A 27,991-nucleotide genomic window follows, 5' to 3' on the forward strand; every position below is an offset into this window, starting at 1 on the left:
GAGGCGGGACAGAGGGAGAAGGGAGTGTGATTGCTATGGAGACTGGTAAACTGTACAGAGCAGGATGAGCAAAACCATCTATATCGGACAAGTAAACATTTAATGGTTTCGTTATGATAGCTAACATTTCCGGTTGACATTACTACAAATTTTAGGTTAGATTTTTTTTTCTCTTTTGTACTGTATTGCACTGTACGACTAGGCCGTTTTGTTGTTGCTAGTATGAAAATCACAGCACATTCGTTGGCCTTAACATGGGAATGTAATTTTGATAAAGTGCTCTTAATGTTGTGGTGCCTAATATGATTGAGGTTTATGCAGGAGCTGGTACTCAAACGTCTGAACTTCACGGAAAGATGCCCCAAACTGGCAGAACAAAAATGCAGACCAAACTGAGTACCTGGACACCTCTAAATCATCAGCTCTCCAATGCTCATGTACGTGCAACAAAAATATAGTATATGATCTTCTGCTTTGTCTAACATGAGAATCGCAGTTTCCGTATGTTGACTTCAGGTGTATTTTTTCAGCTACCAAAACAGTGATATTAGTGATATTACAGCGTACAATGTTTCATGTCAAATGTAAACACTTTTGCAGGTTTTTGAAGAGAGAAGAAATTTGCTTAGAAAGTGGGTAAGTAATGCACTTACTGTAACAATGTTTACAGTTTCTTGTTTTTGTTCTTTGCTCTGTTGATTATATGCTCGAACCCTCTTCCTCTTTACCCCAGTTTGAGAAGTGGACAGATAGTCAGCGGAAGCAGGTGCTGCAAGATTTTTTCTCTAGATGCTCTGCTAGCCAGCTGAAACATCTCAGACAAACTCTGAGCAGCTGGGTACCAGAGGAAGCACTCGACTTCACTAGGGTCCTTCCCAGGGTCATATCACTTTATATATTTTCATTCCTTGACCCCCGAAGCCTCTGTAGATGTGCTCAGGTATGTGTTATTGTTAAATTGACCAAATAAATAAAACATTATTGGAACTGCCTGAATATTTTAATTCACTCAAATATATTAGATACATACTGTGTGCAAATATCACTTATGTTCGAATGCATATTTTTCATAATTCTTTGACTGACAGAAAGCATTAATTTGAACAAAAAAATTATTTTGGTAAAATCATGCATGTCTTTACTGTCACTTTTGATCAGTTTACTGCATCTGTGCTGATGCTGAATTAAAATATTAATTTAGCGTATTCAAGTAAGCATCTTACTGATACTGACCCTAAACTTTTAAACAGTACTATGTGTATAACATTTGTGTATTCTCTGGTCACAGTAATTAATTCATTTGCAGGTAAGCTGGCATTGGAAAAACCTGGGTGAGCTTGACCAGCTGTGGATGCCTAAATGTCTGAAACTAGGCTGGTGCATAACCTTTACTCCAACACCATTTGAACAAGGTGTATGGAAGAGGCATTACATAGAGACAGTGCAGGAGCTTCACGTAAGCAGGCCCAGGGTAAGATGTCACTGAAAGTCTGTTTTAGAGTCCAATCTACTGGAATAAATGTCATTTTTTGTGATGCACATTTTCCACATTCTCCAGGCGCCTGTGAAAGAAGAGTTTATTATCCCTGAGGTGAACGTAATTGGCAGTGGGATAGAGGGTTCACTTCCTGTCCTCTCGAGTCTTCAAGGGAAGAGTAAAGATGGGAATAGCTTGGTGAAATCAGACAAAGGTCTTCCACCTTGGAGAGACTCAGACAGGCATCCCACTGACATAATACGCTTTAACTACTTGGATAACCTTGACCACATTGAGCATGCAAGAAAAGCGTAAGTAAACAACTTATTTTGTTTTGCACACACATAAATACATGTCAGTAAAACTTTTTTTTTTAAAGAAATTAAAACTTTTTTACTATTTTACTATTCTCTACTGTTTTGAAATAAATCCAACCTTGGTGAGCATAAAACAGTTATCATTAACTTTCCAAAAACATTTTTTTTTTACCAACTCCAAAATTGTAAACATATATACACAGTATGTATTACTCTTGAGTCCTTAGATTATATAAAATATCCCAAAATTACAAAAAACAGATATGCTGCATTATTTAGGGCAATTTGTGATCTGAAATTGTGCACGTTGAAAGTATAAGTGCAACTTCAGCAGAAAATGCTCTGCTATCTTTATCTCTGCAGACTCATAAAGGGGAAAAGTGCTACAATAAGACAGGAAGACACTATGAAAGCACCATCTCGCTCAACATACAAGCTGCGCAAGGCCAAATCTTTGGTAAGCTAATATAATTGTCATGTGACTGTGCTGTTGATTCTTATACAAATCAGCAGCAGCAGCATGCTACGAATTCTCCAGAGCCGTCATAACCCAGAGGCATCATGAATACTGATCAGACTGTGTATGTGTGATATCATAGACATGTACTGCAGAGCAAAAGGAGGGCACTTTGTTGCTGGGGGAAGAAAACAGCCATTTTATTGAACAAAACATATGTACTTTCTCTGTTTAAAAATATAAGAGAAATCAAGGCTTTCATTTGTATATTTTCCCAGATGTTTTTATCCTTGGATCTCAGTGCAGCAGCAAAGCAAAACAGGCCGCAATGGGCAGCACAGAACTTAGAAGCACTTCCGTCTAACAAGGACTCCATAAAGAGACTTTCCCAGACCTCCCAATGGAATGCAGGGATACGTCCTGGTCCTGTAAGGCCTCCAGTGCCCAGACTGAGTAAGGAGGGGCTCCGTGCATCACAGAGATCCCATAGAAGCACACCAAGTAAGCCCACATGTTCAATCTTAAGTAAGATATTGTGCTTTTATAATAAACTAACCTGACCAAGAAACTAAAATACTCTCTGTGAAGTTGCAGCAGAAAAGATTTAATCATCCTAATTAACTATTAATAACATGATACAGTGTAACACAATTTGTTATATGAACTGGTTTAATAAACATTATTCTGTTCCAGCTGTGTCTCTTTTCGAAGGACAGCCGGTGAAGGAGAAAGTATGAAGAATCAAATGTCTGAAGCTTGACACACAAGGCCATCTTCTGGATGATGTTGTGATAGCAACATGAACGACTTGAAGTGATTAATACAAAGTTAATTTATTATAATGTCTTTAATTAATAATAATGTAATAACGTAATAACATTATGTTGACAGGAAAAGCACATTATTGTACATTCATACTGTTTTATATGATTATTTTTTCCTCGAGTCCCTTACATGTCTTATTGTCCACTAGATGTCCCTGTCTGCTCAGAATGTCTGAGTGAGCAAATGATTTAAATGTATTTTTATCGTTTATCATCTTGCTTTCTCTGTATTCTCAAATATAACCTGTTTATGCGTTTTATGGAAAATAATATGAATATGTTAAACAATTATATGACATTTAATTCATATTAATATATGAGACATAAACCTGTACTCATCTGGCTGTACTTAATTTGTATATTATTATCTCAAATTTGTTTTTGAATAATCATTCTCAGTTGTGGTAAACAAAAAATATTTTTAAATAAGTATATTTTAAAAATCCTGCTTGTGCATAAACGGTGTTGGAACAGGACCTTTATTATGAAGACTTGCCTCTCAGGTTGTCAGTTTGAATGGGAGCGCCTGTCGCTGTGTTCACGCGGGGGCTCGCTCTGGCTGTAATATCTAGTAACGTTAGACTCCGTTGACTGACTGAGTCGGCAGAATTGAAAGGAGTAAACTCCCTGGAAAAAAACCTTTGCTATATAATACTGGTAAGCATACCTCGACTATTTAATGGTTTCTAGCTTATTTAACATAGTGGGGGAACTCTATAATTCGTTTATAAGCTTGTGTTCACAATAATCAGCGCGTGAGCCAAAAGGTTGCGTTAGCTCGCGCTCTAGCTCTCTGTCAAACGTCTCGATATTCCCCAATCCGCAGGAAGTGTGACTCCAGTTTACTGTAGAAAAAGTACGTCTCAAACTCTTAGCCTTGTTTCAGCAAACCTCAGTAACAACAATTTTTATCGAAGAGAAAAAGCGTTAGTAACGTTAACGTTAGTAGTTTTCAGTTACTTATTCGGTGCTTGTTTCTGCGACAACGGTTATGAAAACCACAAGTTTTAAAGGACGTTCAAACGTCACAGATTTATTATGTACTTTACCTGTACTAACTTTGTGTACTTTTTCGTCGGTTTGGTTGACGAGCTTGATGGTGTTTTACAGTGAAGTCCACCCGAGTTGTCAGTTGGTAGTCTCATGCAAACAACGGTGTTTAACTGTCAACGGTTTGTCTGCTTGCTGTTTATTCAGAAGCACGTTTGTATGTTATCTGATTTTACATCTCAAATGCTTTTAAATGGAAATTGGGATTTCAAAAGCGTTACATCTAAAAGTAATATATAATTCATGTGTGTTTTGTCAAGGATGTAGTAGGATATAGACCGCTAATAATCGAACTAACGTCACAGTTGAGTTAAATGAGCAGTAATATCATCGTACAGTAAAGCACTTAACGTTACCTTAGGTTACTTTAAACTAAATGAGTCTGATAAATGGAACATTGTTTTACTTTGCATGGTTTTCATTTCTTCTGTTTTTGGACATTTAAAATAGCGTTCCAGTCATCCACTAAATGTAAGTCTATACAATTGCATTTCTCAGGATAAAGCTTCTTTGAAAGTGTTAAGCTGGGGAAGAGAGGTTCCAGTTTGTTATTGTCAACCTCAGGCCACAACAGCTGTTCCTTTACTGACACTCAGGAGAGCTGGGAAACTTAAATCCCACTCATTGGATCCTGTACAGGGATGGATGGAGCGCCAGTTATGAGGACACCCCCATAGTTTGAAGTGTATCTCTGAATTGCTGAGATAACTTCTCACATTTTCTTCAGTGCTTCAGTTTTTTGTGCTTCTCTGGACAGCCAGATGGTTTCTAGATGTTATTATTGTTTTCCCAGATCAATTGTGAAATGCTGCCTGCTGCCAGACGGATGGCGACAGCTGCGGTGCTCTGCCTCTGGGTATGGCTTTGCATGATATCTTTTGAAATGACAAGGATCTTATTTCAGAATAGTTTGATTAGGCTCCCATCCTGGCGAGTTTTCGGTGTGGTTAGAAAAGCACAAAAGCACCTGGAGATTGATAATGACAATGTGGAAAAGTTCTTCCTCTTCCAGTAATATTACACATGCAAAACTGCAAGAAATTCCTTTTTTTATATAGACTGTTGGCTGAAGCTTTTTACCCTTAGATTGATCAGTCTGCATCTGATTCTGAACTGAACAGAACAATATTTCAGGCCTAAATTAGTGTGCATTCCACTGCCTCTGTTTTCAAGCCCATCCGTGCTGAGTAGCTAATTGATTGGTCTGAGTCATTTTAGTTTTTCAGGCTTGGATAGGCATCTCATGCCATGACGAGCATGATGGCAAAGCATGCGAAAGATCGCGAAAAGGGCGTGCAAATGGTTGTAGTGAATGTGGAGCATTTTGGCAGTTTGTAAATGCATTCTGTGTCGTCCAAAAGGCCTCCGCTGCCTCATCCAGCTGGCAACAAGGCATGTGTAAAATCACTTGTTAATTCACAGAGGTTGTTTGTCTGTTCAGTATAATACATGTGTTACAGCAGAACAGGACACACTTTCAGTTGTTTTAGCTGTCCAGGGTTTTCTACGTTTGATTGGATTAGTCTACTCATGATTTGTCAAGCTTTCAAAGCTGATTACACTAATATAACAGTACATTGTTATCACTATATCATATTGGTTATTGTAAGAGATTTTGTAATTTAATTTATTAGACGTTTAATTTTCCTTGCTCAGGCCATCCGCAAAAATATTTTGGTTTGCAACTAACAATAAATTGTTTTTTTAAAAAGGGTCGGTAGGTAGGTCTTTTTTTTTCAATGTAAAAAAAAAAGTAAATTTTGGTGATGGTGATTAAGTAGATATGAATTCAAACAAATTAGCATATTGTGACGTCACTGACTGGGTCTTCAACCCGTGCCTTCGGGCACACCATTGCAAACCTCAAAAAGGTAGTTAAAAACCTATTTACTTTTTGGTTGGTCCAGTCGATTCGTGCAATAGATTTTCGAACATAAAGTGACATTCGACACGGTCAAGGTTTTAGACTCGACGGGAGAAGGGATGGGGAAAGTTCTGGGCACAGTTTTTCCAGAACTTCATGCCAAGTTAAAGCGGTGTCGAGCTGGTCGGGTTACGGCAAACAAGAATATTTTTAAGGAGGGCCTCATTTCCTATGTTTTTACATTTAGATTACATTTGCTGCTCTCTAAAAAATGTCACTTAAATCTTTAAAAGCACTTATAATCAAATATGAGACCAACTGAGTTTGGTATCATCTGACTAATTGTTTTTGTACAGCTGGATCTGCAGTTCAATTACTGGATTTGTTGGGTTGAAACAGACGGACTCTTAGACTCATAAATTAATGTGCTTAGTAACCGAGCTTTAATAAGTATTTCTGTGTATTAATCAGCAAATTGCAGCTGGGAGATTTAACTAATTCAAAAAAAATAAAATTCCTGATTTGCACTTCTGTAGTTCGGTATGCAAGTAGATGAATTGCTTGCCTGGTTCTTTGATGTTCTGAAATATGCTATATTGTGCAACACCATTGTGATGTTTTCTGTTGTTCACTTACGACCAACTTCCTGCTAGTTTTACACTTTTACTTTCTCCTTGTGTCTGAGAGTCAACAATGCTGAGGTTGATCACGAGGGAAGTAGCTTATTTGAAATGCAATGATTGAAAAAACCACTGGTAATATATTTACATAATATATTAAGTAGGATGTGTGTGAAAGTTTGTATTCTTACTGTTGTGCCTGAGAACTGAAGCATGGTTTTACTAGCTGCAGGCGATCGTGTAGGTGATAACTCTTGTGTCGAGCTGCGTACTGTGAGTTGGAGTGGTACCAGACCTGACTCCTCAGCTGGCATTTGAACTTGACTGTATCCTTGGCCGCCTGAGTTGTCTGGCTCTTCTCAAGTGATTCTACTTTTTCATTCAATTGAACAGCTGCTTGGAATTTAGATTGATGGTGTTTTTGTCCATGGTAACAGTCAGTGAAAGCACTGTGAATAAAATGAATTATAGCCTAGATATTTTTTTTTCTCCTTCTCTCTTTCTGTCTTTCATTTGGACTCACTTGTTTAAAATGTATGTAACCTGGTCTTTGATACACTGTTTATATTTTGCTATCTATTTATCTGGACAGGAATTTAGCCAAATAACGAATGCTTTTTTTCTTCTTCTGATATTCAGTGAGGAATCCAAAAATAAATACAAAGCTAATCGGAGGATTGAATCTTTTTTTTTTTTTTGCAACAAATGCTGGTGCACTAGGGTAAATAACAATAATAATAATTATTATTAGTATTTTTTTGTTAAGCTAGTGCTTTTTTAACCTACCATAGAGCTATGACAATTAGATATGGGCCCATAATGAGCTCAAAAAGTTTATGTATGTGTCCAAACGTACAGCTTTTCCTTGTAAGTTCCTCTTCCCTCAGTAAATCGCTTTTATTTTCCTGATAAAAAGTGTGATTTAAATGCTATTTAGGGCTGCAGAATTTGGCCTAGAAATTTGTGATTATGTCAATATAACCATAAAATAACAACAATAATGATGATTATGATGTTTTTTTTTTTTTTAAGCCATCACGCTTTTATTTTGGTTGACAACAGCTGGTTTATAAGTGCTTTATAATAAGTACTTCTCATTAATTATTCTTAAAATAAACATTATAAAAAACCCAAACTAAGAGTAGATGCAGAGATGAATTTATGTGGCATTTACTGCGAACTGAGCTGCTCTGAGACACTGAAGACACTGGATTATAAGCTGCTCGTGTGAAAAAAAACATACTTTCACACTTTCATCTTAAACACACTTCACACATATTTCTTGAAATAATAGCCTCTGCGATTTATCATCATGTTAAAAGAAATTGAAATTTTTTGGTTTTATGTTGATTTAATCAGTTCTACACAGGGCGCAATGGTGGAAACAACACAAGACCCTGCTACCACGACTGTCAAGACCAACTCGACAGTGTTTATTGTACGTGCCATTGGGGCAGCTGCAAAGTTATGCGTTTAAATGCGCGCAATAGGCTAAAATTTGCCAAAAAGCACCAACAAAATGAATTACCATTATTGTGACAGGGGGAAATAGTAAGCAGATACTTTAATTATTTACTAATAAACTAGTGTTTTCTGAGTCTGTGTCACAAGGATGAAGTTTCCGATCCTGACTCGCCATCTCGTTAGACGTGCCTTTAGAGAGAAGTGCATCTTTATGGATTATAATTATAATGAAGAGTTTTTGTTTTTTATTTTGTTTTACTTCGTTAAATAGACATTTTTAAAGCTTTCTAAAGATATATTTATCATGTCTGTGAGGAATCCTTTCACTGAGTTTCGGTTCATTTTTGTAGTCCTGTTAAAGGCGAGATGGCAGAAAGTGCATCATGTATGTTTTCCTTATTTTATAAAATAAAGATTCAAGATCAAGAAGGCCAAACTACAGGAGTTGGCCATCCGAGGGGCATGTGACTGCAATTGAGGATAGTTCATAAGAATTTGAGCCCTGAGATGTTCCGTTTGAAGCCCTTAAAACACTTCAATTTAATTTTTCTTCACTTATCTTGAGATGTTTTAAGTTTAAATTTCAGCTCAGTGAAGCACTTTAAGTACCCTTTTTCAGTAAGTTACCTTTCTTGTAGAATTGTGCTTCAAATAAAGAATTTGTTGACCAGATTGTTAATCGTTTAGGCTAATATCAATATTGTATATATATATTGTATACAATATTGTATAATAAGTCAATATTGCCTATATGGACAGCGATTTTATTATATATATATCTTCAAGAGGTGGTCACCTGAAGTGGTCTTCCAGCAGTCTTGAAGGAGTTCCCCAAGAGATGCTTAGCCTTTGTTGGACCTTTTGCCTTCAGTCTGCGGTCCAGCTCACCCCTAAACCATCTCGATTGGGTTCAGGTCCGGTGACTGTGGAGGCCAGGTCATCTGGCGTAGCACCCCATCACTCTCCTTCTTGCTCAAATAGCCCTTGATGCCTTCAGTGTGACTCTACAATTTTCATAGTCATGAAAATAAAGAAAACTCTTTGAATAAGAAGGTGTGTCCAAACTTTTGGTCTGTACTGTATGTAAAACTTGTAAAACTGTGTTAATTGCGATGCGGTCGAAAAATTGGGTGCACCTAACTTTTGTGCTGGTGCACCTAAGAAAAAAGTGTAACCAGGGCAACCAGTGCAAACCGTCAGTACAGGCTTAAATAATGTTTGATGGGCAGTGAAGACCCTGCACTCTGCAACATTGATCTTTGCATCTTGGGTGCTGAGATCACAGAACAGAAGTGCTATTCAGACCAAAAGCAGGCTGTAAGAAGAATTGTATGCTCCGAGTCCTACACAGTTTTCTGACGAGCTGCGGAGAATGTCTCGCAATACCAAACCCCCATCAGTTTACGCACTGAGGCTGTTGTGTTTTCTACGCTCTTTTCCTGTGAATGATAATCCAAAATGTTTTTCCTACTTAAGTGAAGAGAAGCCATTATCTGAATGATCTAAATGTCTTGAGATACTATAAAGTTTAAATATTCATACTGTTAGGACTCAAGGTTTATATATGGTATTTGAATGGGATGTTTTGTTTTGTGTTGCTCCACCCCTCATAACCCTATTGAGCACAGTTAGTGCTGTACGGTTTGACCAAAAATCTGCATTTCTTTTTTTTTTTTTTTTTTTGTGATTCTAGTGTATTCATGATTTAACCCTCTTTTTACCCTAACTGAGACTTCATATGAATCAAAATGCATGAAACCACGATCAATCACGATCCAAACAAAGATAATACAAGTAAAGTAGCATGTGCAGTTTTTTATTTAAATTAGATTGTATCATTTAATTTCACAGTTTAAAGTAAAAACATAATGTTACATAACATAACATGTAAAAATTTATATCCTGAATACACTAAGTCGCTTTGGATAAAAGCGTCTGCTAAATGCATACATTTTATTTAATTTTAATTTAACATAATGGTCTGACTTTAGTTTTGTGAAATTATGCTACACAAAACATCTGAATGAAATTAAAGCGGCAGATGGGCGGAATGAGAAAAATTCACTCTGACAGCAGGTGACACTTAAGTAACAGCTGTGAATCAGCATAGTGTTTCCTTGGATACCGCTGTAAACAAAGCAGTGCTATGCTTATTAACTCTACTTTTAATATGCATAATTTGGAGGTAAGATGAAAAGAAAATTTTAACTTTTCTAAAGACCGTCAGTGCCAATCGGAGATATAGAACCCCATCCTCAATTCAGTATTTAGAATGTTCATCCAATAATTCGCACATCGTGAACAGTGAGCTTGCTCTGATTGCTACAGTATTTTCTCCTTTTTGTGTTGTGACCTCTGCCAGGTATGAAACATAATCCTCATTTTTCTTTTAGAATTTTTCTTTTGTTTTATTTCAGCCATTATTCTGTCATTATCTGGCTTTTGTGAGCACCGAATGAGTCAGAATACCGATTGCAAAAGAGAAAACATACTGAGACTTGAGGTTGGGCGACGTTTTCAAATTTGGCATCAGACAACATCTACAGTTAAATATCGTGATGGACAATGACATCAGTGGGGGAGAGCGTGGGGTGGCGGGGGTATTTGGAGAGGTGTGCCCGATGTGTGAATCCTTATAAGGGAAAACAACTAACGATTTCTAACACCGTGTCTACACTGGATGCAAGCGGCATGGTGTGACAAAATACTATAGAACAACTGATCTATAATAGAGATTCATTATATATAGATAATTCTATAGAACGTATTATAATCAGCGATGCTGTCTACACTGGATGTAGCATGACATGACCCCACAAATCCCTGACACAAATTTCGAATAATTTTCAACAGTCCCTTTGTCGCGTCCAGTGTAGACAGAAGCTGATGTGGCGCAGCACCACACGACAACTTTCGCGTCCGAAGCTGGAGTCATAAATCTTTCTAATGATGCACAGTTTGTCCAGATCAAGTTAGAGTGGGATGATTTAAAGTGCTGTGAATGTGAAACAATAAATTGAAGCCACCAACAGGGGTCCCCTATCAATTCATGATGCACATTGCTTGGGCATGTGTACTGGTATGTGTTTTTTATATATATATATATATATATATATATATATATATATATATATATATATATATATATATATATATATATAAAGGCCCACCTTTGCCCATGTAGGGGCAAAAATCAACCAGCCTCCTTCAAGTCTCAGTCACATTTCCTGCAGCCCGAGGGAGGCACAGTTCTCTTAACCCAATTTTAGGTTTGCCATCCTCCACGGTCAAAACAGAGGTCTTTAAAAATGGATGAAACCATTAGGTCTCACCCTGTGGTGTCTCTGTTATGATATATAGGGTGGAGCAGCCCTTGTGCCTTTTACCTAAGAAATCAAAGCCTTTAATTATGACAGGACTTTTAGTCAGATGATCTGAAAATTAGATCTGATGGTGCGTTCATTTAAGAAGCAGTTTTAAGCATACTGTACTGAAACTAAGTATTTTATTACCTTACAGAGCAGAATTGTTGAAAAGCATCATTTAAAAACATGATACAATTTGTTAACAGTATGTGAAGATATATATGCTGTTTAATTTAGGAGTCTAGATTGTGTAGGTGTTCTGACAAACAGTATGAGGGTGTAGTGTGTAATTACCTAAAACAGACATGTCTGGCAAAGTTAAAGACACACCGTCCTTGACAAGGAGTAAGATAAAGCCCTATAAAATCTATATAATCCCCCTCCCCCCGCCCCCCAAAAATTGTATTTACATTTTTCTGGATTCCAGTTTAATGGTCGTAATCAAATGGAGGCATAAAATTTAATATGTCATTTAAAATAGGTAATCAAATTAAAATGTACTGATTCCTTTCATTTTTTGCCATGCAAAATGTTGAACATCAGAGGTTTCCTGTTAAAATTAAAATATGGGTGAAAGATTGTGGGATATTTCCTAAAAAAAAAAGTATTTGTCAAGACCTGAGTTTATTTGGGTATATGAAAATATGCCACTCATTCACACAGAGACATGTGACTTCATATTTAAATGGCAAACTTTTTATGCATTAATAATTACAGACACTAGATACTACAGATACAGCCCTACTTTTGATTTATTTATTACTCATAAGCATATCTTTTTATTTCAGAAATTGTGCAAGCAAGTTGCTGATGTAATGAATTGAGATGGGTGGTATTATGCTTATTCACAACGTAACTGGTACACTATCTGATATTTTTCTTTGCCTATGTTTAGATGCCCCCATATGAGGTCAGTAAGTACTGTGATATTTTTCCATTATCAGTGCTATCTCAGCAATGGCAGAATGGAGAAAAACACTAGAAATGAGCAACTTGCACAGCTAATAGAGTTGTTGTGGAGACAGACAGGAAATAGTTGTTTTTACTACACTGGTATTGGTTAGGCTAGGCTTTTTGTGTGGTGTTCTTTCACTGTGTTTTCTGCACTGCTCCGGTGTTTGTCAAAGACCGCACTCCCACACATTGTGCAGTACGGTCACTTTGCTACATTTCTCCATGGATGTTATCACAGAAGAAACTCTCTTTCTCACCAGATATTCTGTAGCATTACATGGCTGTGTGAGTGTGTCTGTGTATGTGAAGCTGAGGCATTGCTTTCAGTAAGTACCACAATATTTAGACACTGGATCGGTTTTATGTCTTAATCTACCAACTCTTGTCGTAAATCAACATCTTGTTGCTGTCTGTAAGCTGTTTCTACTAATAAAATAAAACAAGAGAAGCAACTTGCTTTGATTTTCACAAAAGTGCAGATGGACAGAGTGATTTATGGCCTCTCTAATGAATGTTGCTGTGTACACATGTCATTAAACCACTAAACTTTGCATTTTTGTTTGTTGAAAGGATAAGCGTTATCATGGTAATTAAATCATGGCCAGTATGACAGAAATATGTCACAGAACAATTCATATTGTATAAACGGTTTCTATTGTAAATAGCCATGTTGTAATTTATTTAAATACTTCATTTATAAAGTGTTTAATTTAATATTATCTTGAGATATTCAACATTAGCCATCCCATCTAGTTTTGTTACTGCAGTGCTTACAGTGTTTTCAAAATGTTATCATTGGCTTGTTACTAGTTCGACAGAAGAAAAGACCCGTTACATATACAGCAGGAATTAGACTTCGGCCTAGTTTATATTTGCTCTTGCTGTACTGAAGCCATTGCATTTCCCTGACTTTCCTTCAGCTTCTCTTCCATTTGTTTTCCATGGTGGTATTGAAGTTTTCCACTTCGTTGACTCTTCATGCATCTTAACCTCTGGATGAGCTGAGAGGACTGGCTCTTAAAGTGGGGGTGAAATGCTATTTCATGCATACTGAGTTTTTTACACTGTTAAAGAGTTGGATTCCCATGCTAAACATGGACAAAGTTTCAAAAATTAAGTTGTACGTTTGAAGGAGTATTTTTGTTCCAAAAGTACTCCTTCCGGTTTGTCACAAGTTTCGGAAAGTTTTTTTCGAGTATGGCTCTGTGTGACGTTAGATGGAGCGGAATTTCCTTATATGGGTCCTAAGGGCACTTCTCCCGGAAGAGCGTGCGCTCCCGCAGAGCAGAGCAGAGACATTTACTGATCAGAGCGAGAGCGAAATGTCAAAAAAGGAGTGTGTTTTTGGTTGCCAGGGCAAGACAACCCTACACAGATTACCAAAAGAGAAACAGCATTAAGGGACCAGTGGATGGAGTTTATTTTGACAGAGCATCAACGGAGTTGTGCAAGTGTTTGTGTTTGTTCCCTGCATTTCGAAGATGCTTGTTTTACAAACAAGGCCCAGTTTGACGCCGGATTTGCACATCGTTTATTTCTTAAGGATAATGCAGTCCCAATGAAAAAGGGTCACGATCGTGTGTTGGAACCGCAGGCGGTGAGTAAAATTGCTTCAAATATCTCTGTGTTGTTAACTTAGCTATCGGCGTTTAAGCACATCAAGTAAACAACATGCGATGTTGTCATCAAACTGCACTTTCCACATGTACAGCTTAAAAAAAAAAAAAAAGACAACATAAAGTGGAACTTAGTCATTTTCCAAAACCGCTAAGCAAATATATACAGTTTCAGTACATACCACATAGAGACGTCGTTGCTGATGCTGCTCTTGTTAAATTTCAGCCTCTGGATCTGATTCTGGATCATAAATATACGCTGAATATGACTGTTAGCCATGGTTTGTTTTGGATGTTTTTTTCCTCACGGTAATGTCACAGCTTCCAAACGCTCTCAACGCAAAAGCCTACGAGCTCGTGATTCTTTAGCGGTACAATTGGTACAAACTATCTTTCTCTTATGAATATAATAAAACTAAAGACTTTTTGGAGTTATGAAGGATGCAGTACTACTCAATAGGTACTCAAGATTAACAGGATATTGAGTGAAAACGAGCATTTCACCCCCCCTTTAAGATCTTCTTGAATGGCTGATATGTTGCCTTTATGGCTGCGTTAAAACATTTTGCCACGGCTCTAATCATGTGCAGAATGGATATCTGAAATTGTTATATAAATATAATCTTGCTTCAGGATTACAAGCCGAACTTTTAGACCAATTAGGACTGGATGATTGACAAAAATCATAATTGTTGATTATTCCCTTGAAACTGTAATTGCAAATATTAATTACATTTATCACAATTTACATTGAATGATGTTTTGAATAGCCTTATACCATTGTTTGAAGATAGTTTTATTTGAAAATAAGCTGAAAACACTCTTTCTGAAAAATGTATGGCTTTTCTATAGCATTAAGCCTCAGATGCCAACCATACAAATTAAAGAATAACCTGTAGGGGAAAAACACAAGCATACAGAATAATGTAAGTGGACTTTGCCTTTGAGAATCACCATCTGTTTCAATTGCTTCTGACGGCTGCTAAACCGAACTAGAATGATCAAGTCAAGTAATATATCTTTTAGGCAGCAGCCACAGTTTGTCAACAGATGTCATGTTATGTTCTTGCACTGATATGATTGCTGTGACACTATTAAACAAATCACACTTTTATTTGTGTAGTTAGACTGTTATGTGTGCCAGCCAAGTGAGAATGGGAACTGGAGTTGATCGCTTGAATATTTCATGCTGTCGGGTATTTGGCCTGGGTCGTTTGAAGAGCCCATCTGCTTCTCACAGTCAAACAGTTTTGTCCTGGAAGTTAGCAGCTGGTCAGACTCTAATACTTTTAAAAAATGGGCTCAGCTTCTCCTCAGAATACTTGATATTTAGTCATTTGGAGTGTATCTGAGCATTTTTATTTGTGACAAAATATGGCAAGAACTGAGTTAGCTAATTTAAAAGATCTTTTGAAAATGCGTGGTTTCCTTTATATATCTCTTGTGGTGTATATACTGCTTTTGAAAGGATATACCAGTGTTATTTCAATATTAGCTATTTATAAGTTTCATTTATATATTTTTAGTTTTAATTTTAAATTTTAGCTTTAGTAATTTTAGTACTTCAAATTAGATTTTTAGTTCACTGCCAAGACAACTTTTTCAAGTTTAGGTTTTTCATCTAATATATATTTATCTATTATCAAAAAAGAATCTTAATGTTTTATTTTATTATTATTTGTTTCAAATAATCAAAACATTTTTAATAGTTTTAGTTAACAATTACAGTTGAATAAACATTATTTGTGTATTGTTGTCTGGTGTTGAGGAAGTCATCACTATTTTTGAATCATTTTACCTGAATGTTTTTGATGTGTACATCTGATGAATGAGATTATATTACCATATAAAAGACCTCAAAGCTAATAGACGTGGATTAAAAGTAGGGCTGTCACTTTAAGTTCGAAAATCGATTGCACAATCGACCGGACTAACCAAAAAAAGTTTCGAAAATGAAAATGGGGAATCAATTTAAACCAAATATGTACACGATTAATTTTAAAATAATTAAACAATAAAAAAACATAGATGTAAGAAAATCTCACAAACAAGCAGAAAAAGAAAATAAAGAATTCCGAAAGTGCAGTATGCCTTGCGAAAGCTAGACAGAAAATACCAGCAATTTTACGCACCTATAAGACCCAGTGACCGTCAAAAGCGACCTCTTATGCAGCATTCACAACAAATGCTAATAGAGCATCTGGCACGAATGATTTCAAAGTTAAGTCAATGTAAAGACGCATTTACGCGCGTCTGGAGGTCTCGCGGCGTGGTAGATGCGAATTCGCTTCATTTGCGCATCTACGCTCTGCTCTGGAGTCTGGACCCCAAAAAAATGTTGATCGACTTGTTTTCCTGTCCAATAAATTTGTAATGTCCCTAGCCTTTAATTATGCCTGCCTAGTGCCGCCTAGCCTAAGTGTCTTACGTTCAATACAAAAACACACATGGCCTGTTCTCAAGTCCATTTAAAGTTTTATTTTTTTGAACAGTTATTTGAAATGGATTTAATCATTATTTAAAATAATCTTGGAGATTTTCGAATTGCCTAAATCATAAATGCAGCCGGGTTGAAGCCTGTAGTGATGTTTTTCTCTTGTTATGGCAGCCGTCCCCTCTGCATATATATTTTTTCGAGAATGTTGCACTCCTGTTGCTGTTTGTTATTCTGCACGAAACTTCATGCCAATAAATAAGAAATATTGCTGACTTGTGCATTTACAGCGCTCTCTTTACGTTCGTTCGTTATTTGATGTTGAAAAAAGGAAACGTCTTTTTTTTTTAGACATGGAAAATCGATTTTACAATCGATTCAATGAACACTTATGTCTTAAAAATCAAAAATTATTTTTTCACAAAAGTGACAGCCCTAATTAAAAGCAACAAACTGCCAAACTGATTTCATAGAGATTTCAACTTCTTTTCCTGAGTACATGGGAAACTTTCTACTTTCTAAAAACGAATGCCAAGTATGTGATGTAATTTATGATGTACTTATCCAAAAGTATGATCTAGTTTTGATCATCTTAAAACCTTCCATGCTAGGTTCAGCCAAATATGACGTGACTTCTCTGTAGACTTTGCTCCCTCCTTGATTCTAGGTCAGGTCGTAGTGTTCATCATCCATACTGTCATTGCCTTGGAGGAAGGCTGTTACTCATATGTGCTTTGCTGTGCAATAAACTGAGTTTTCATGGAGATAACTGTCATCCTGACATGACCAGCTTTTGTGGAAAAAGTTTTATATATTGTTACTTCAGTTTCTGCAATTTTTGGATTTTTGCATGTTGCAGAGATTCTCATATTTCATTAACTGAGAGGAAATATTGCATTTAAATGCAAATAATCAGAGTGTCGGCACTTCTTCATCCTTTTTAATTTAATCTCAAATGATAACTGCTATTCAGCATGGAGCAGCTTGTGTTATTGGGGTCACTGGAAAATTCCACTGCGATTTCTGAAAAACATGTTTATTCTCTGGGAATTCTCTTTTCCTGATTCCACAGATAAAATATCATCATACTGCTTTGGCCCAGATCATTGCATGCTAAAGGAGATCCTGCAAAGATACTGTGCACTTCTTAGTGCCAATCTGCAGTTGATTCGGAAGCTAAATTCCTCTGGTTTTGCAGAGCGTGGAGAAGACGTGCATACAGTGATGACTTCTTTAGAGATGGAAAGGTGCAGAGATTGAGGAGGGAAGCGAAGGCCACTCATCTGGCATAAGACGAGCAGTCGTATGCCCATATTAGGGCGTGTGACTCCATGACAGTCCCTGTGGGGTCTGTTCATGCCCTGTCCTCAGGTTTGGAGGGGGAAGGGGTGTGGGGTGGGAAATCAAGGAAAGAGTTTGTAACTGGAACACTGTATGATGGGACCGTGGATGTGAGATGAAAAAGGGGGAAAGCTCATTTTAATCCTTTTAGGAATAAAGGTCAACATGTTGATATCAGCCCTTTTTTTTTGTCAGGACAGCTCTATAGAGAACTGCTTTGTGGAATAATTTCTTATGAAGGCAGCTTTTCCTTGACAAATGGATCTTTAGTTTGACAGCTTCAGGGTGTTTCACAACATGTGTGACAAGTTTTTTGCTTTCGTCATGATCATTCTTTGCATGAATGCCTAGTCTGTGTTAGAATTTTTTTCCCTTGTCTGTCTGGTTGAAGGCGTAAGAACTCTATGATTTGTTAATAGATGTGTGTATGATTTTCTGGTTCTTGCCCTCCAGTTTGTTTTTGGGTTGCCATTAGTTGCATTTGGCTGGAATGTCTCTAGATATTTAATACCTCAGTTAAAATGAAACAGCTGTGAAGTGCGTTTTAAATCTGATCGCAGCTTATCCATAATGTAATACTTTGAAACCTCTTTTTCCTATGTCATTGTTTATATGTGTATACTCATTAGTAATAACCATATTTATATGGTAAGAAGGGAAACAAAATATTGTTCAAAACCTATTTTTGAAAGCATATAGTTCACTTTGCAATTTTTGTCAAAGTGATTTGTTTCAGCAATAAAAACTGATACAGTTAAGCTTGTTTATATTGTTCTTAATGCCATTTTTTTTTATGAAACTGGCTACAATCCCATTCAGTTGGTTTGATTTTCTCATCCATCCCAACTTATTAGTGGCTCTGTGTTCTATTTTTCAGAACCAAGAACAAGTGGATGATCTGAAAGGAAGCATTCGTTCTCCTCCAGAAAAGGTAACACTTAGACATCCTGGTAATTATTTCCTGGTAATAAATTCAGATTTACATTTACATCACTCCCTTTGATTAGGCTTGTTTGCCATGTAACGTTGCTCCTCTTGCCACAGTATGTAACATTTCCTTTATGTGTAAGCAGATGAGTTTAGAAACACAGCCAGACTCTGTAAACTCTGATTCCACAAAGCAGGAAGTGTTGTGCCTCTCCTAACATGAGGATTTGATAAACAAAAAACACGGTCACCATGGTAACCTCATTAGGAAGTGAATAAACCAGTAATTTGTGAAGTTGTAAATATTGCGGCTGAATGCAAAACCTGAGCAAGAACAATCTCTGTTTAAGCCCGGCCGAGATGCAAAAGTTCATTGACTGCTGTGTTTATGAGCTGCTCAGCAGGCAGAGGCTAACAGAGGTCTTTTCAGCCACAGATGAAGTGGATTATTGTTTGGCTCACATAGCCTTTATTGCAGCATACATGGTTTAATTGCAAAGCTCAGAAGCTTTTGATTTGATCTAATTCCAGAAGCTGTGGGGGTCTTAATGGTAGTGTACGTCCATCCAGGGTAGGGCTTAACTTAAAGGGAGAGTCCACATTGTTTTTACATTGTACTTGTATAAAAAAAAAAAAAAAAAAAAAAAAATACATGTAATTACATATGTATTGAATTTCTGTAATTACATTTATAATTACACTGTTGACCCATACTTTACACCTTAACCCACCCTTAAACTTACCCATACCTCCAACCCTCTCCCTAACCTTACCCCTATCCCACCTCAATAGCAGCAAAAAAGTTTTACAATGCAATATCAACACAATAAGTACATTGTCCTTATTTTTTTATGTAAGTACATAGTAGTTAAGGCCACCTAATATAAAGTGGGACCTCTTAAGTATTTAAAATGGTTTGTTAATTCATAGTAGTATTGTTATAGTTTACATTTTAAAACCATATAACACATGCAGCTAGTACTAATATCACCAAAAAAAAAATCCCTGCACCAATGATTAAATTGTTAGGTCTTACTGTAGTCTCTTTAAACAGGAAGTTGGTCTGTGTGACACTCCCTCACCAACTTTCCTGGTTACTCTGGTTTAAACTCGTGTCCCTCATCACACTTCACTTTCTTTCGTGCTAGCTCTCAAAAACATGTAAGAGCACTTGTGAAAGGTTTGTGAAGGAAGTAGGTTTTCATTACACTGCACAAACACACTGCCAAGGCCCCTCCAGCATTTTTACACCATAAGGTCACCTCATTACAAATGCAGGTCAAGGCCTGTGTCTACTCATGTGTTTTCAGATGCACTTGTAATGTTTTTTTTTTTATATGTAATATGTGGGCAGTGTGCTGGATTTGTGCATGCTGTGGTGTGATGATTCACTCTGTGTATTGAATAGAGTTAATAGTGAAGGACACACACATGCACGCTCACAAGCTGGGCTTAGAAATGGGCAGAATGTCCTGTGCCCACTTTGTTTCTCAGCCACCAGCGTGACAGTTTCTCATGCTTTTGAAAGTGCAGTTGTTCCAATGATTGAAGCACTTTATGTTTGACAGGAAGCTCATTTGAATCGCCTGCACTCATGTGTGGCGGTTAACCACATACAGCAGAAACGGTATTGTCTTCACATCCTCTTGCACATAAGAGCATCAGGAAGATCAAACTGACTTGTGGATGTAACCTTGCGTTGCTGTTTTATAGGGTTGGACATCGAGAAACAGTTCCAAATTTCCCATAACTGTATATTCGATGAGACACGTGCAATTCGATTTCACGTAACTATTCCCGAGTTCACATTTTAATGTGATTTTAATTGTTTTAAGTGCAGTAAGGTAAAGAACTTGCACACTGTTTTGTATGCGCGAAAAGTGCGAGCACAGAAAACCACAGTCCCGTGCGTGTTCTCGGCCTGTGCTCATTCTCAAACCGTTCTATGCTTTTCCACTGCAGAAGAGGTAGTTCAGGCCGGAATTGACTTCTTTCACACCTTGCAATCAATATGTAAAAAATTACATCAGTATATCCTTGTAAACACAGCCGTTTTTGGCCCTTAAGGTGAACGTAAACAGGTGAGAAAGAAAATACGTTTAACAGTACTTTAGATCCATGTGCATTCCATGTTAAAAGAGACAGCAGCCTAATATACGTGCTGCCTGTCGTGAATTTTAATGAAAGAACAAAAGAAAATCATTCACTTACTTTAATTAGGATTAATCTATATTTATGAAAAGAAAGCTGCAGGGTTTTTAGACTTATGTTTTCAATTTCTGTAGACCTATCTGAAATTTGTTCAGTTGTATTTATTTATGATATTGCTAATTGATTTGTTTGTTCCTATTTTATTACTGACTCTTTACTTGTCTTTAACAATTGAATGTGTGAAATTTGTTAGTAAGTAGTTTGTAGTAGTTTGTTAGTATATATATATATATATATATATATATATATATATATATATATATATATATATATATATATATATATATATATATATATATATATATATATATGCTGCTGTTGAAAGCTAATGCCAGATGGTGTTATTATTATAGTGTGCACTTGCTCCCTCTGCTGGAGCAATGAAGGGTCAATGCACTGCAAGTATTTTAAAGTCACCATGAAATCAAAATTTGACCTTTTTTGTGTGGAATATGCAGTGTTTATAATAAATAATAATATCCATGCACATGATTCTTTTTACCAAAATAAAAAATCCCTCCTCTTCAGCCCATCTGCCACATGAGGTTGCAGAAATAAGCAAACAGCAATTGGCACATTTGCATGCACACATTTATATATGCTAAGTACCAAAAAACTGTTCATTGAAATAATCAGTTTTACTGGTTTACATGAATAACCCAGCAATGTGATTTAAACCGTGTTTGCAAGACTTTATTAAAAATCTGTTTATTTCCTGTTGATGGTTACATTAATCATTAACAAACTCAAAGTATTCAAAAATGTCAGGGGAGACTCATTCTCCTCTCATATTGGAAGTTTCTAACCACTTCCCGAACCACTTGTCTTATGGCTGCATGAGATGAGAAAATTTTTTATTCAATTTCTTGGGTAAAAAATAAAAATAAATAAAGTCGGAGTTTGCAGTACATTTCCACCTCGCGTACCGTGAAACATTTGCCGTGGTTAGATGTGATTCCTCTGGTAAATTACACCGGTGTTTACATGCTGAGCAAAATCAGGGTAATTGACAAAAATCGAACTATGTTGAACAGTTTATGCTTAAAGGCACAGTAGGTGATTTAGTTTAAAACAATTTTTGTTATGCTGGTTGAAAGTCTCTTCAAATCCAAATATCAGTCACTAAGTTATGTCATCAAAATGTATTTATATGTATTTATATCATCTGTGGAAGGCGTAGGTAATAAAATATTCATCCAATCAGATTGTTTGGTCTGAAGATTATGATAAACTGTCCTACCTGCCTGTCATATATCATGAAACTATATTATGAAATATATAGATTCTCAAATAAGTGTAAGTAAATGCATTTTGCATCTTTATAGATCATGTTAGGTGATCTGTAATGGGCAATGTGCAAAGTAGCCTAATGTCAGTGTAATCTATTAACGACACATATTTGTACCTGATATGGGTGTCATGATGTGAATTTAATAAAAACGTAAGTTACTAATTATAACACTTCCAATGTAAAGAAAGAGCATAGATCATTTACATTATCAAAGAACTTTATCATTGACTTCAGTCTAGCCAGAGTTCACTTTCAAAAACTCTTATTATAAATCACTGAAGCTGCTTACACTGTGAAATTAATGTCTTGCACTGTACACACATCTGCACTTTGTTGTTTCTGATGAGTTTATGGTTTAACATGTTTACATGATCACATGCAATGTTGCCATATTAAAAATAATGATTGGTTTAATCTGTTTAACGATGTGCATGTAAATTCACTCTGTGATACAACAATTCAATCTGTCCTAAAATCAAGTCGATGATAGAGTGCAGTTATAACTTGAAATTATTATTTGGCATAGCCAGTTGGTAGAATAAAGATAAAGCAGCTCAGTTACTCAGTAACAATTGTGCTGTGTGTTTTAAAACAGCTGTTATAACCTCATTTGAAATAAGAGTATATTAGAGCATTTCAACAATTATCTCTCTGAAGTGCATATGAGCAGAGATAAGTAAAATTGACCTACAAAGAGAACCAGTGTCTCCTGTGTGAGTACCTGTTTTTAAAGTAGTTCAGAGTACCAGCATATTCTTTTTCTCTTCTAGTTATGTGCCAATTTAGATTACCTAGATTCTCTAGAACATGTTACTGAAACTTTCACATCAGTTATTGTTAAACATGTAATATATTACAGTTCTAATTGCAGCGCTCACCATTCTTGCTATACTCTTAATGAAGTCACTGTTTATTAGAGATTTTACATTTCTGAGTTTTATTTCATGCAATTGTTTTTTATTATTATATCTTGATTAGGTTTTGCTGGAATGGGTAATCTTCTAAAAGTCCTTACAAGGGAAATAGAGAACTATCCACATTTTTTCCTGGACTTTGAAAGTAAGTTTTGAGAAGAGTTGGAGTCTAGGGTTGGCGAGACTCTATAACCAGCTGTTTTTTCCCCAGTAGTGGCAGGAGGAGCTAGACTGACAGTCTCAAAGCTCTTATAAGACAGTTTTCCCTCTTTGCCTTCTTGTGGTGAAAGGTTATGCTTCCTGTTGTCCAGAGCTGACGCTTTGTCTAAAGTGTGTCCTGTGAATCAAGTAGAAGAAAATTGCTGAGTTTTCAGTGATTTCTCTAAGTAAAAGGGAAAAGCAAAGCAAAAAAAAATCAGATTAAATTTTAAATGATTACCATTTTCACCATGAGAAGTTGAGGGAATTCTGTGTGTAGAAGCATTAGACTTTGCAGAATCACTCTTTAGCGCTCAGTGTGACATCCTGTGTTTTTTTTTTGTGTGTGTCTTTCTACCTTTTTTTTTCTTCTCGTTCTCTTCTTGCTTTTCTGTTTCAGAAACCAAATGGGGAATCTGTTAAAAGTGCTCACTTGCACAGAGCTTGATCAGGGGCCAAACTTTTTCCTTGACTTTGAAAGTGAGCAGAGCTTTTGGCTGGCCCTGGTGTCTATCACTTTTTTTCCAACTACTAACATTTTGCAAGTATCATTGTCAGAATTGTCCTTGCAAATCTACCTGTCACAACACAACAGCAAAACAGAGCTTCACAATGCTTTTGCATGTGCAAATAAGTTTGAGTTCGCATATTTGATCTTTTTTACATGCGATCTTTAATTCTAAGGACTTGCAAATACAAAGATATTTAAATCTTTTCTTGAAAATCTAAAGAAAGAAAAGTAAAACCCTGAAAATCTGATTTGTTGTTGGCAAATGTGCATGACTTATGAGTCTGTATATCAGTTTATATATCACCTTCTCAGTTTATAACTAACCACATGTCCAATATGGCTATGTATATCTATGTAGCATGATACTTTTTCTGGAAATGATCTCCTTACTCTTTGCAGCTTCTGCTTGTTTTGTGATATTTTTCTGATCTCTGTGTGTCTCATTCTGAATTCTCAGCTCTTTCAATCCTTTACCTCTGTATACTTATCCAGTAAACTCAGAAATCCTTTGTGACCTTATACTTAAATACCAGTTATATTACACTAAACATTGGACTTAGTTTTTTTGTCTAGAAACTTTAAAGAGAGCTTTACCCAAAATGTTCAACATTTCCTGAGTAGTTCCTTTACTGCTTGATTGTTGGCCTTTCAACCATAACTCATAATCAGTAAATCTTTTCTTTTGATATGAGCATCTCTATGAAATGTTGTAATATTAGGGAACCTCTGGTTTAAAGAAAGAAAATAATAATATATTTATCTGTTTGTTTGTGATTTATAGATTTACTCTTAAAAATATTTGGGTTCTTAAACTTTAATTTAATTTATAAATGTCATGTCATTACATTACATTAGATAACAAAATATCAAATCAAGTGGCATTTATTTTAAAGCAAAATAACATTAACACACTTTGGAAGCAAAACACTTCACCAGAAAAGGTTCATGTGGTTTTAAACCGCAAAACAATTTCTGATGTGCTGATCAAAATTGAAGTGCTTGGCCACCTTTTGGTTGTCAAATGTGATGGCGGTTGGGTGGTGAACTGGTGAATAACTAATTAAAATTATGACATCATATATGCATTTTACTTCACTACAAAAAATTATATTGGCGTTAAAAAGGCTTTAATTTGGAAAAATGGATGTTAATTTGGTTTTCTAAAGTACTTGGTTTGATATGATATCTAATGTTGTAAAATGAATTGCATGTAAAAGCTAGTACTTGGCAGTGCATAATGTCATTTATTTGTGTCAGACGCACAGCCGACAGACTGTGAGAGAGAGGTGTGGAACCAGGTGAATGCTGTTCTCCAGGAGTCCGAGAGCATCCTGTCCGGCCTGCAAGCCTACAAGGGGGCGGGCCAGGAAATACGAGATGTACGTCTGATTAATAGTTCGGATTTGGCTTTGTGGGTCAATTAGTTGTATTTAACCACATTTTGTGGATTATATTTCCCATGCCAGATGAAATCATGTGACTTGTTTTAATTTTAGGCAATACAGAATCCTAGTGACATGCTCCTTCAGGAGAAGGCGTGGAACTCTGTGTGTCCCCTTGTCATCCGCCTAAAGAAGTTCTATGCTTTTTCATTGAAACTAGGTACACTATTCATATATAATTACCTATATCCACATACTTCTCCTTAATCAGCACATAATGTCAGCTCTGTATCAGATCCTTCTTTCTCTCTTCCTTGTAGAGGAAGCACTGAAGAGCCTTTTGGAGTCTCTGACATGTCCACCATTCACCCCCACTCAGCACCTGGAGAGGGAGCAGGCCCTCGCTAAACAGTTCGCTGAAATCCTGCATTTCACCCTCCGCTTCGATGAGCTGAAGGTGCCAGCTGCTTTACTGATTACAAAATCATGCACCAAATTTCATATTAGGAGAATTAAAAAAATAAAGGGGAAATGCATTGATTGCCACTGCTGTGGTAAATTCCTCATTTAATTATTTATTTATTTAGATGAGGATTCCAGCTATCCAGAATGACTTCAGCTACTACAGAAGAACAATCAGTCGAAACCGATTAAACAACATGAATGTAAGTGCAGGAATGTGCGGAAGACGTGAGATGAAATAATATGTTGTACACTGCTGTGTTAATGTCTATACTCATGTGTGTGTATATATATTTTTTTTCTTCTGTCAAGCTTGATATTGAAAATGAGGTCAATAATGAAATGGCAAATCGAATGTCTCTGTTCTACGCTGAAGCCACGCCTATGCTGAAGACCCTGAGCACAGCAACGACAAACTTTGTGACAGAAGTAATGCTTTTTTCTACAGTCGCAATTTTAGCACTTGAATTCCCATCACAAATACTGTACAACACTACGGTCCAAAAGTTTGGGGACAGCAAATGCTCTAAATTGATGATCAGAAGTAACAGTAAAGATTAGAAATGTCAAAAACATTAACAATCTTACCAATCCCAAACTTTTGAATGCTAGTGTGTAATGATCAATAAACTGTACATACATTGTAATTTTCAGGTGATTTCTTCCTTTAATTCTTTCCCTGTAGAATAAGACATTGCCTCTTGAGAACACCACAGACTGCCTGAGCACTATGGCAAGTGTATGCAAGGTCATGCTTGAGACTCCGTAAGTACTCTGGTTTTTGTTTTTGTTTGATTTTTTTAAGTATTACTGCTTTAATTAACATATCATTTTATATATGCCTTAACATATGCCTTAAAAACAATCACGGGAAATCTACTCTGAAATGTTGTAGTTTAATTTGTGTTTCAAATGTTTCAACGGCTAGACATTGCTATTTGGGCATTCTTGTGTACAGTAATAACAGGCCGATAACATTAGTCTGTGTGCTGAAAGAAACCACTCGTGTGAGTCTTAGCGTAATAACGGTTTCCTATGGGACATGGGTCTTCCTCATGGGGGCTAAACTAACCGAAATTTCAGAATGTTTTTGACTCAGTGGAGACATTTGTACACTAATTGTTTAGCAGTCAAGTATGCTTTTTATCAACTAATTATTGATGACTGGAAAAATCATGGAAATGAATTTGTCAAAAGCTGTGGAGTGCCTGTGTTGAAGTGCATCTTTGTGGCATTATGCTGAATCTTTTTCCTCTGCTAACAGAGAATACACAAGTCGATTCAACAGTGAAGACACACTTCTGTTCTGTATGAGGGTGATGGTGGGGGTTATTATCCTCTATGACCATGTGCATCCAAACGGTGCCTTCAACAAATCCTCCAAAATTGATGTAAGGTTACATTCTCATATTTTCTCAATCAACCAAATCTTTTTTTGACTTGAGTTTAAAATGACTTTTTATCCCCATGTAATGTGATGTAACACACTTTCTCTAGATGAAAGGATGCATTAAAGTCTTAAAAGATCAGCCAGCAGATAATGTTGAAGGTCTTCTTAATGCCCTCAAGTAAGTTCCCCTTCCTGTTCTTAAAAAAAGATGCTGTAGATTGTGTAATGAGTTTCAGAAGTTATTTAATCTTTCTGTTGTCCTCCAAAGGTTCACCACAAAACACCTGAATGATGAGTCCACTCCAAAAAATATCAGAACGATGCTCCAGTAATGGTTTTAAGTGAAATGGGTCAATATTCTGACCTCAAAAGATGTATATGTTTACATTTATTTAAGGACTTAAATGTTAATATTATTTACATAATCATTCCCTCCAAGTTGCTGCAATGTAAAGAAAGCAGACCTTTATTCTAAACAAATTGCCTATACTGTCGAGAGAACCATAAATTAATAAAAACCAAGCATCCTTATGAAATCCTTTTTTCAAATGAATAACCATCATCATGTTAACCAAAAGAGCTGATGCACTGGTTGCGAGTTACAGTGAAATTCAGTTAATATTGAATGAGTAAAGTGTGTTGGGATAGTTGTGCTATTGTATTTGTAATAAGGTAATGATGAGAAAAGACAGCTTTAAAAAAAAAAAAAAGAACATAATGTGATGTAACCATTTTTTTTCCTTTTTCTGTTGTTTTAAAAAATCTGTGGTTTGGCTAAAGGTGGAGATATCAGCTTTTTTGTTATTATGTGATGTGTGTTGTTCATGTCTTTGTGCCTCTTTGTTTCTAACACATTGATGAGTATCGAATACAGCTTTAAAATCTCAAATAAAATTGACATTTTGATTATATTTGTGATTTA

At 36.2% G+C, this 27,991-nt stretch overlaps 2 protein-coding genes across 6 annotated transcripts; both read left to right on the forward strand.

Annotated features, from left to right (window-relative positions):
- Positions 1 to 14: 14 nt before the first annotated feature.
- Positions 15 to 3,732, forward strand: fbxo16 (F-box protein 16). The gene is made up of 9 exons (XM_052535445.1): positions 15 to 155; positions 322 to 437; positions 601 to 636; positions 734 to 940; positions 1,307 to 1,471; positions 1,559 to 1,788; positions 2,158 to 2,251; positions 2,530 to 2,752; positions 2,945 to 3,732. Exons 2-9 carry the CDS (start codon positions 357 to 359, stop codon positions 2,986 to 2,988), a joined length of 1,080 nt encoding a protein of 359 aa, XP_052391405.1. The 5' UTR covers positions 15 to 155; positions 322 to 356; the 3' UTR covers positions 2,989 to 3,732.
- On the forward strand, positions 3,586 to 27,980 carry LOC127938667 (CYFIP-related Rac1 interactor A-like). 5 transcript variants are annotated; one of them, XM_052535447.1, is made up of 12 exons: positions 3,586 to 3,732; positions 18,661 to 18,714; positions 23,191 to 23,271; positions 25,093 to 25,214; positions 25,332 to 25,437; positions 25,538 to 25,674; positions 25,805 to 25,882; positions 25,992 to 26,108; positions 26,365 to 26,444; positions 26,944 to 27,070; positions 27,177 to 27,247; positions 27,338 to 27,980. In XM_052535447.1, exons 3-12 carry the CDS (start codon positions 23,202 to 23,204, stop codon positions 27,399 to 27,401), a joined length of 972 nt encoding a protein of 323 aa, XP_052391407.1. In that variant the 5' UTR covers positions 3,586 to 3,732; positions 18,661 to 18,714; positions 23,191 to 23,201; the 3' UTR covers positions 27,402 to 27,980. The 5 variants fall into 5 exon arrangements, with proteins under 5 accessions (XP_052391407.1, XP_052391406.1, XP_052391408.1 ...); XM_052535446.1 differs by lacking the exon at positions 23,191 to 23,271 and adding an exon at positions 23,725 to 23,804; XM_052535448.1 differs by lacking the exon at positions 3,586 to 3,732 and adding an exon at positions 6,670 to 6,744.
- Positions 27,981 to 27,991: the final 11 nt, after the last annotated feature.

The sequence above is a fragment of the Carassius gibelio genome, chromosome A20 (genome assembly GCF_023724105.1).
Source record: "Carassius gibelio isolate Cgi1373 ecotype wild population from Czech Republic chromosome A20, carGib1.2-hapl.c, whole genome shotgun sequence".
NCBI classification, from domain to species: Eukaryota; Metazoa; Chordata; class Actinopteri; order Cypriniformes; family Cyprinidae; genus Carassius; species Carassius gibelio.

Coding starts and splice junctions, on each gene's coding strand:
- fbxo16 (XM_052535445.1), top strand. CDS start 357: ATGCCCCAAACTGGCAGAACAAAAATGCAGACCAAACTGAGTACCTGG. Junction 941..1,306: donor GCCTCTGTAGATGTGCTCAG/GTATGTGTTATT, acceptor ATTCATTTGCAG/GTAAGCTGGCATTGGAAAAA. Junction 2,252..2,529: donor TGCGCAAGGCCAAATCTTTG/GTAAGCTAATAT, acceptor ATATTTTCCCAG/ATGTTTTTATCCTTGGATCT.
- LOC127938667 (XM_052535446.1), top strand. CDS start 23,732: ATGGGGAATCTGTTAAAAGTGCTCACTTGCACAGAGCTTGATCAGGGG. Junction 23,805..25,092: donor CTTTTTCCTTGACTTTGAAA/GTGAGCAGAGCT, acceptor TATTTGTGTCAG/ACGCACAGCCGACAGACTGT. Junction 25,438..25,537: donor TGCTTTTTCATTGAAACTAG/GTACACTATTCA, acceptor TCTTCCTTGTAG/AGGAAGCACTGAAGAGCCTT.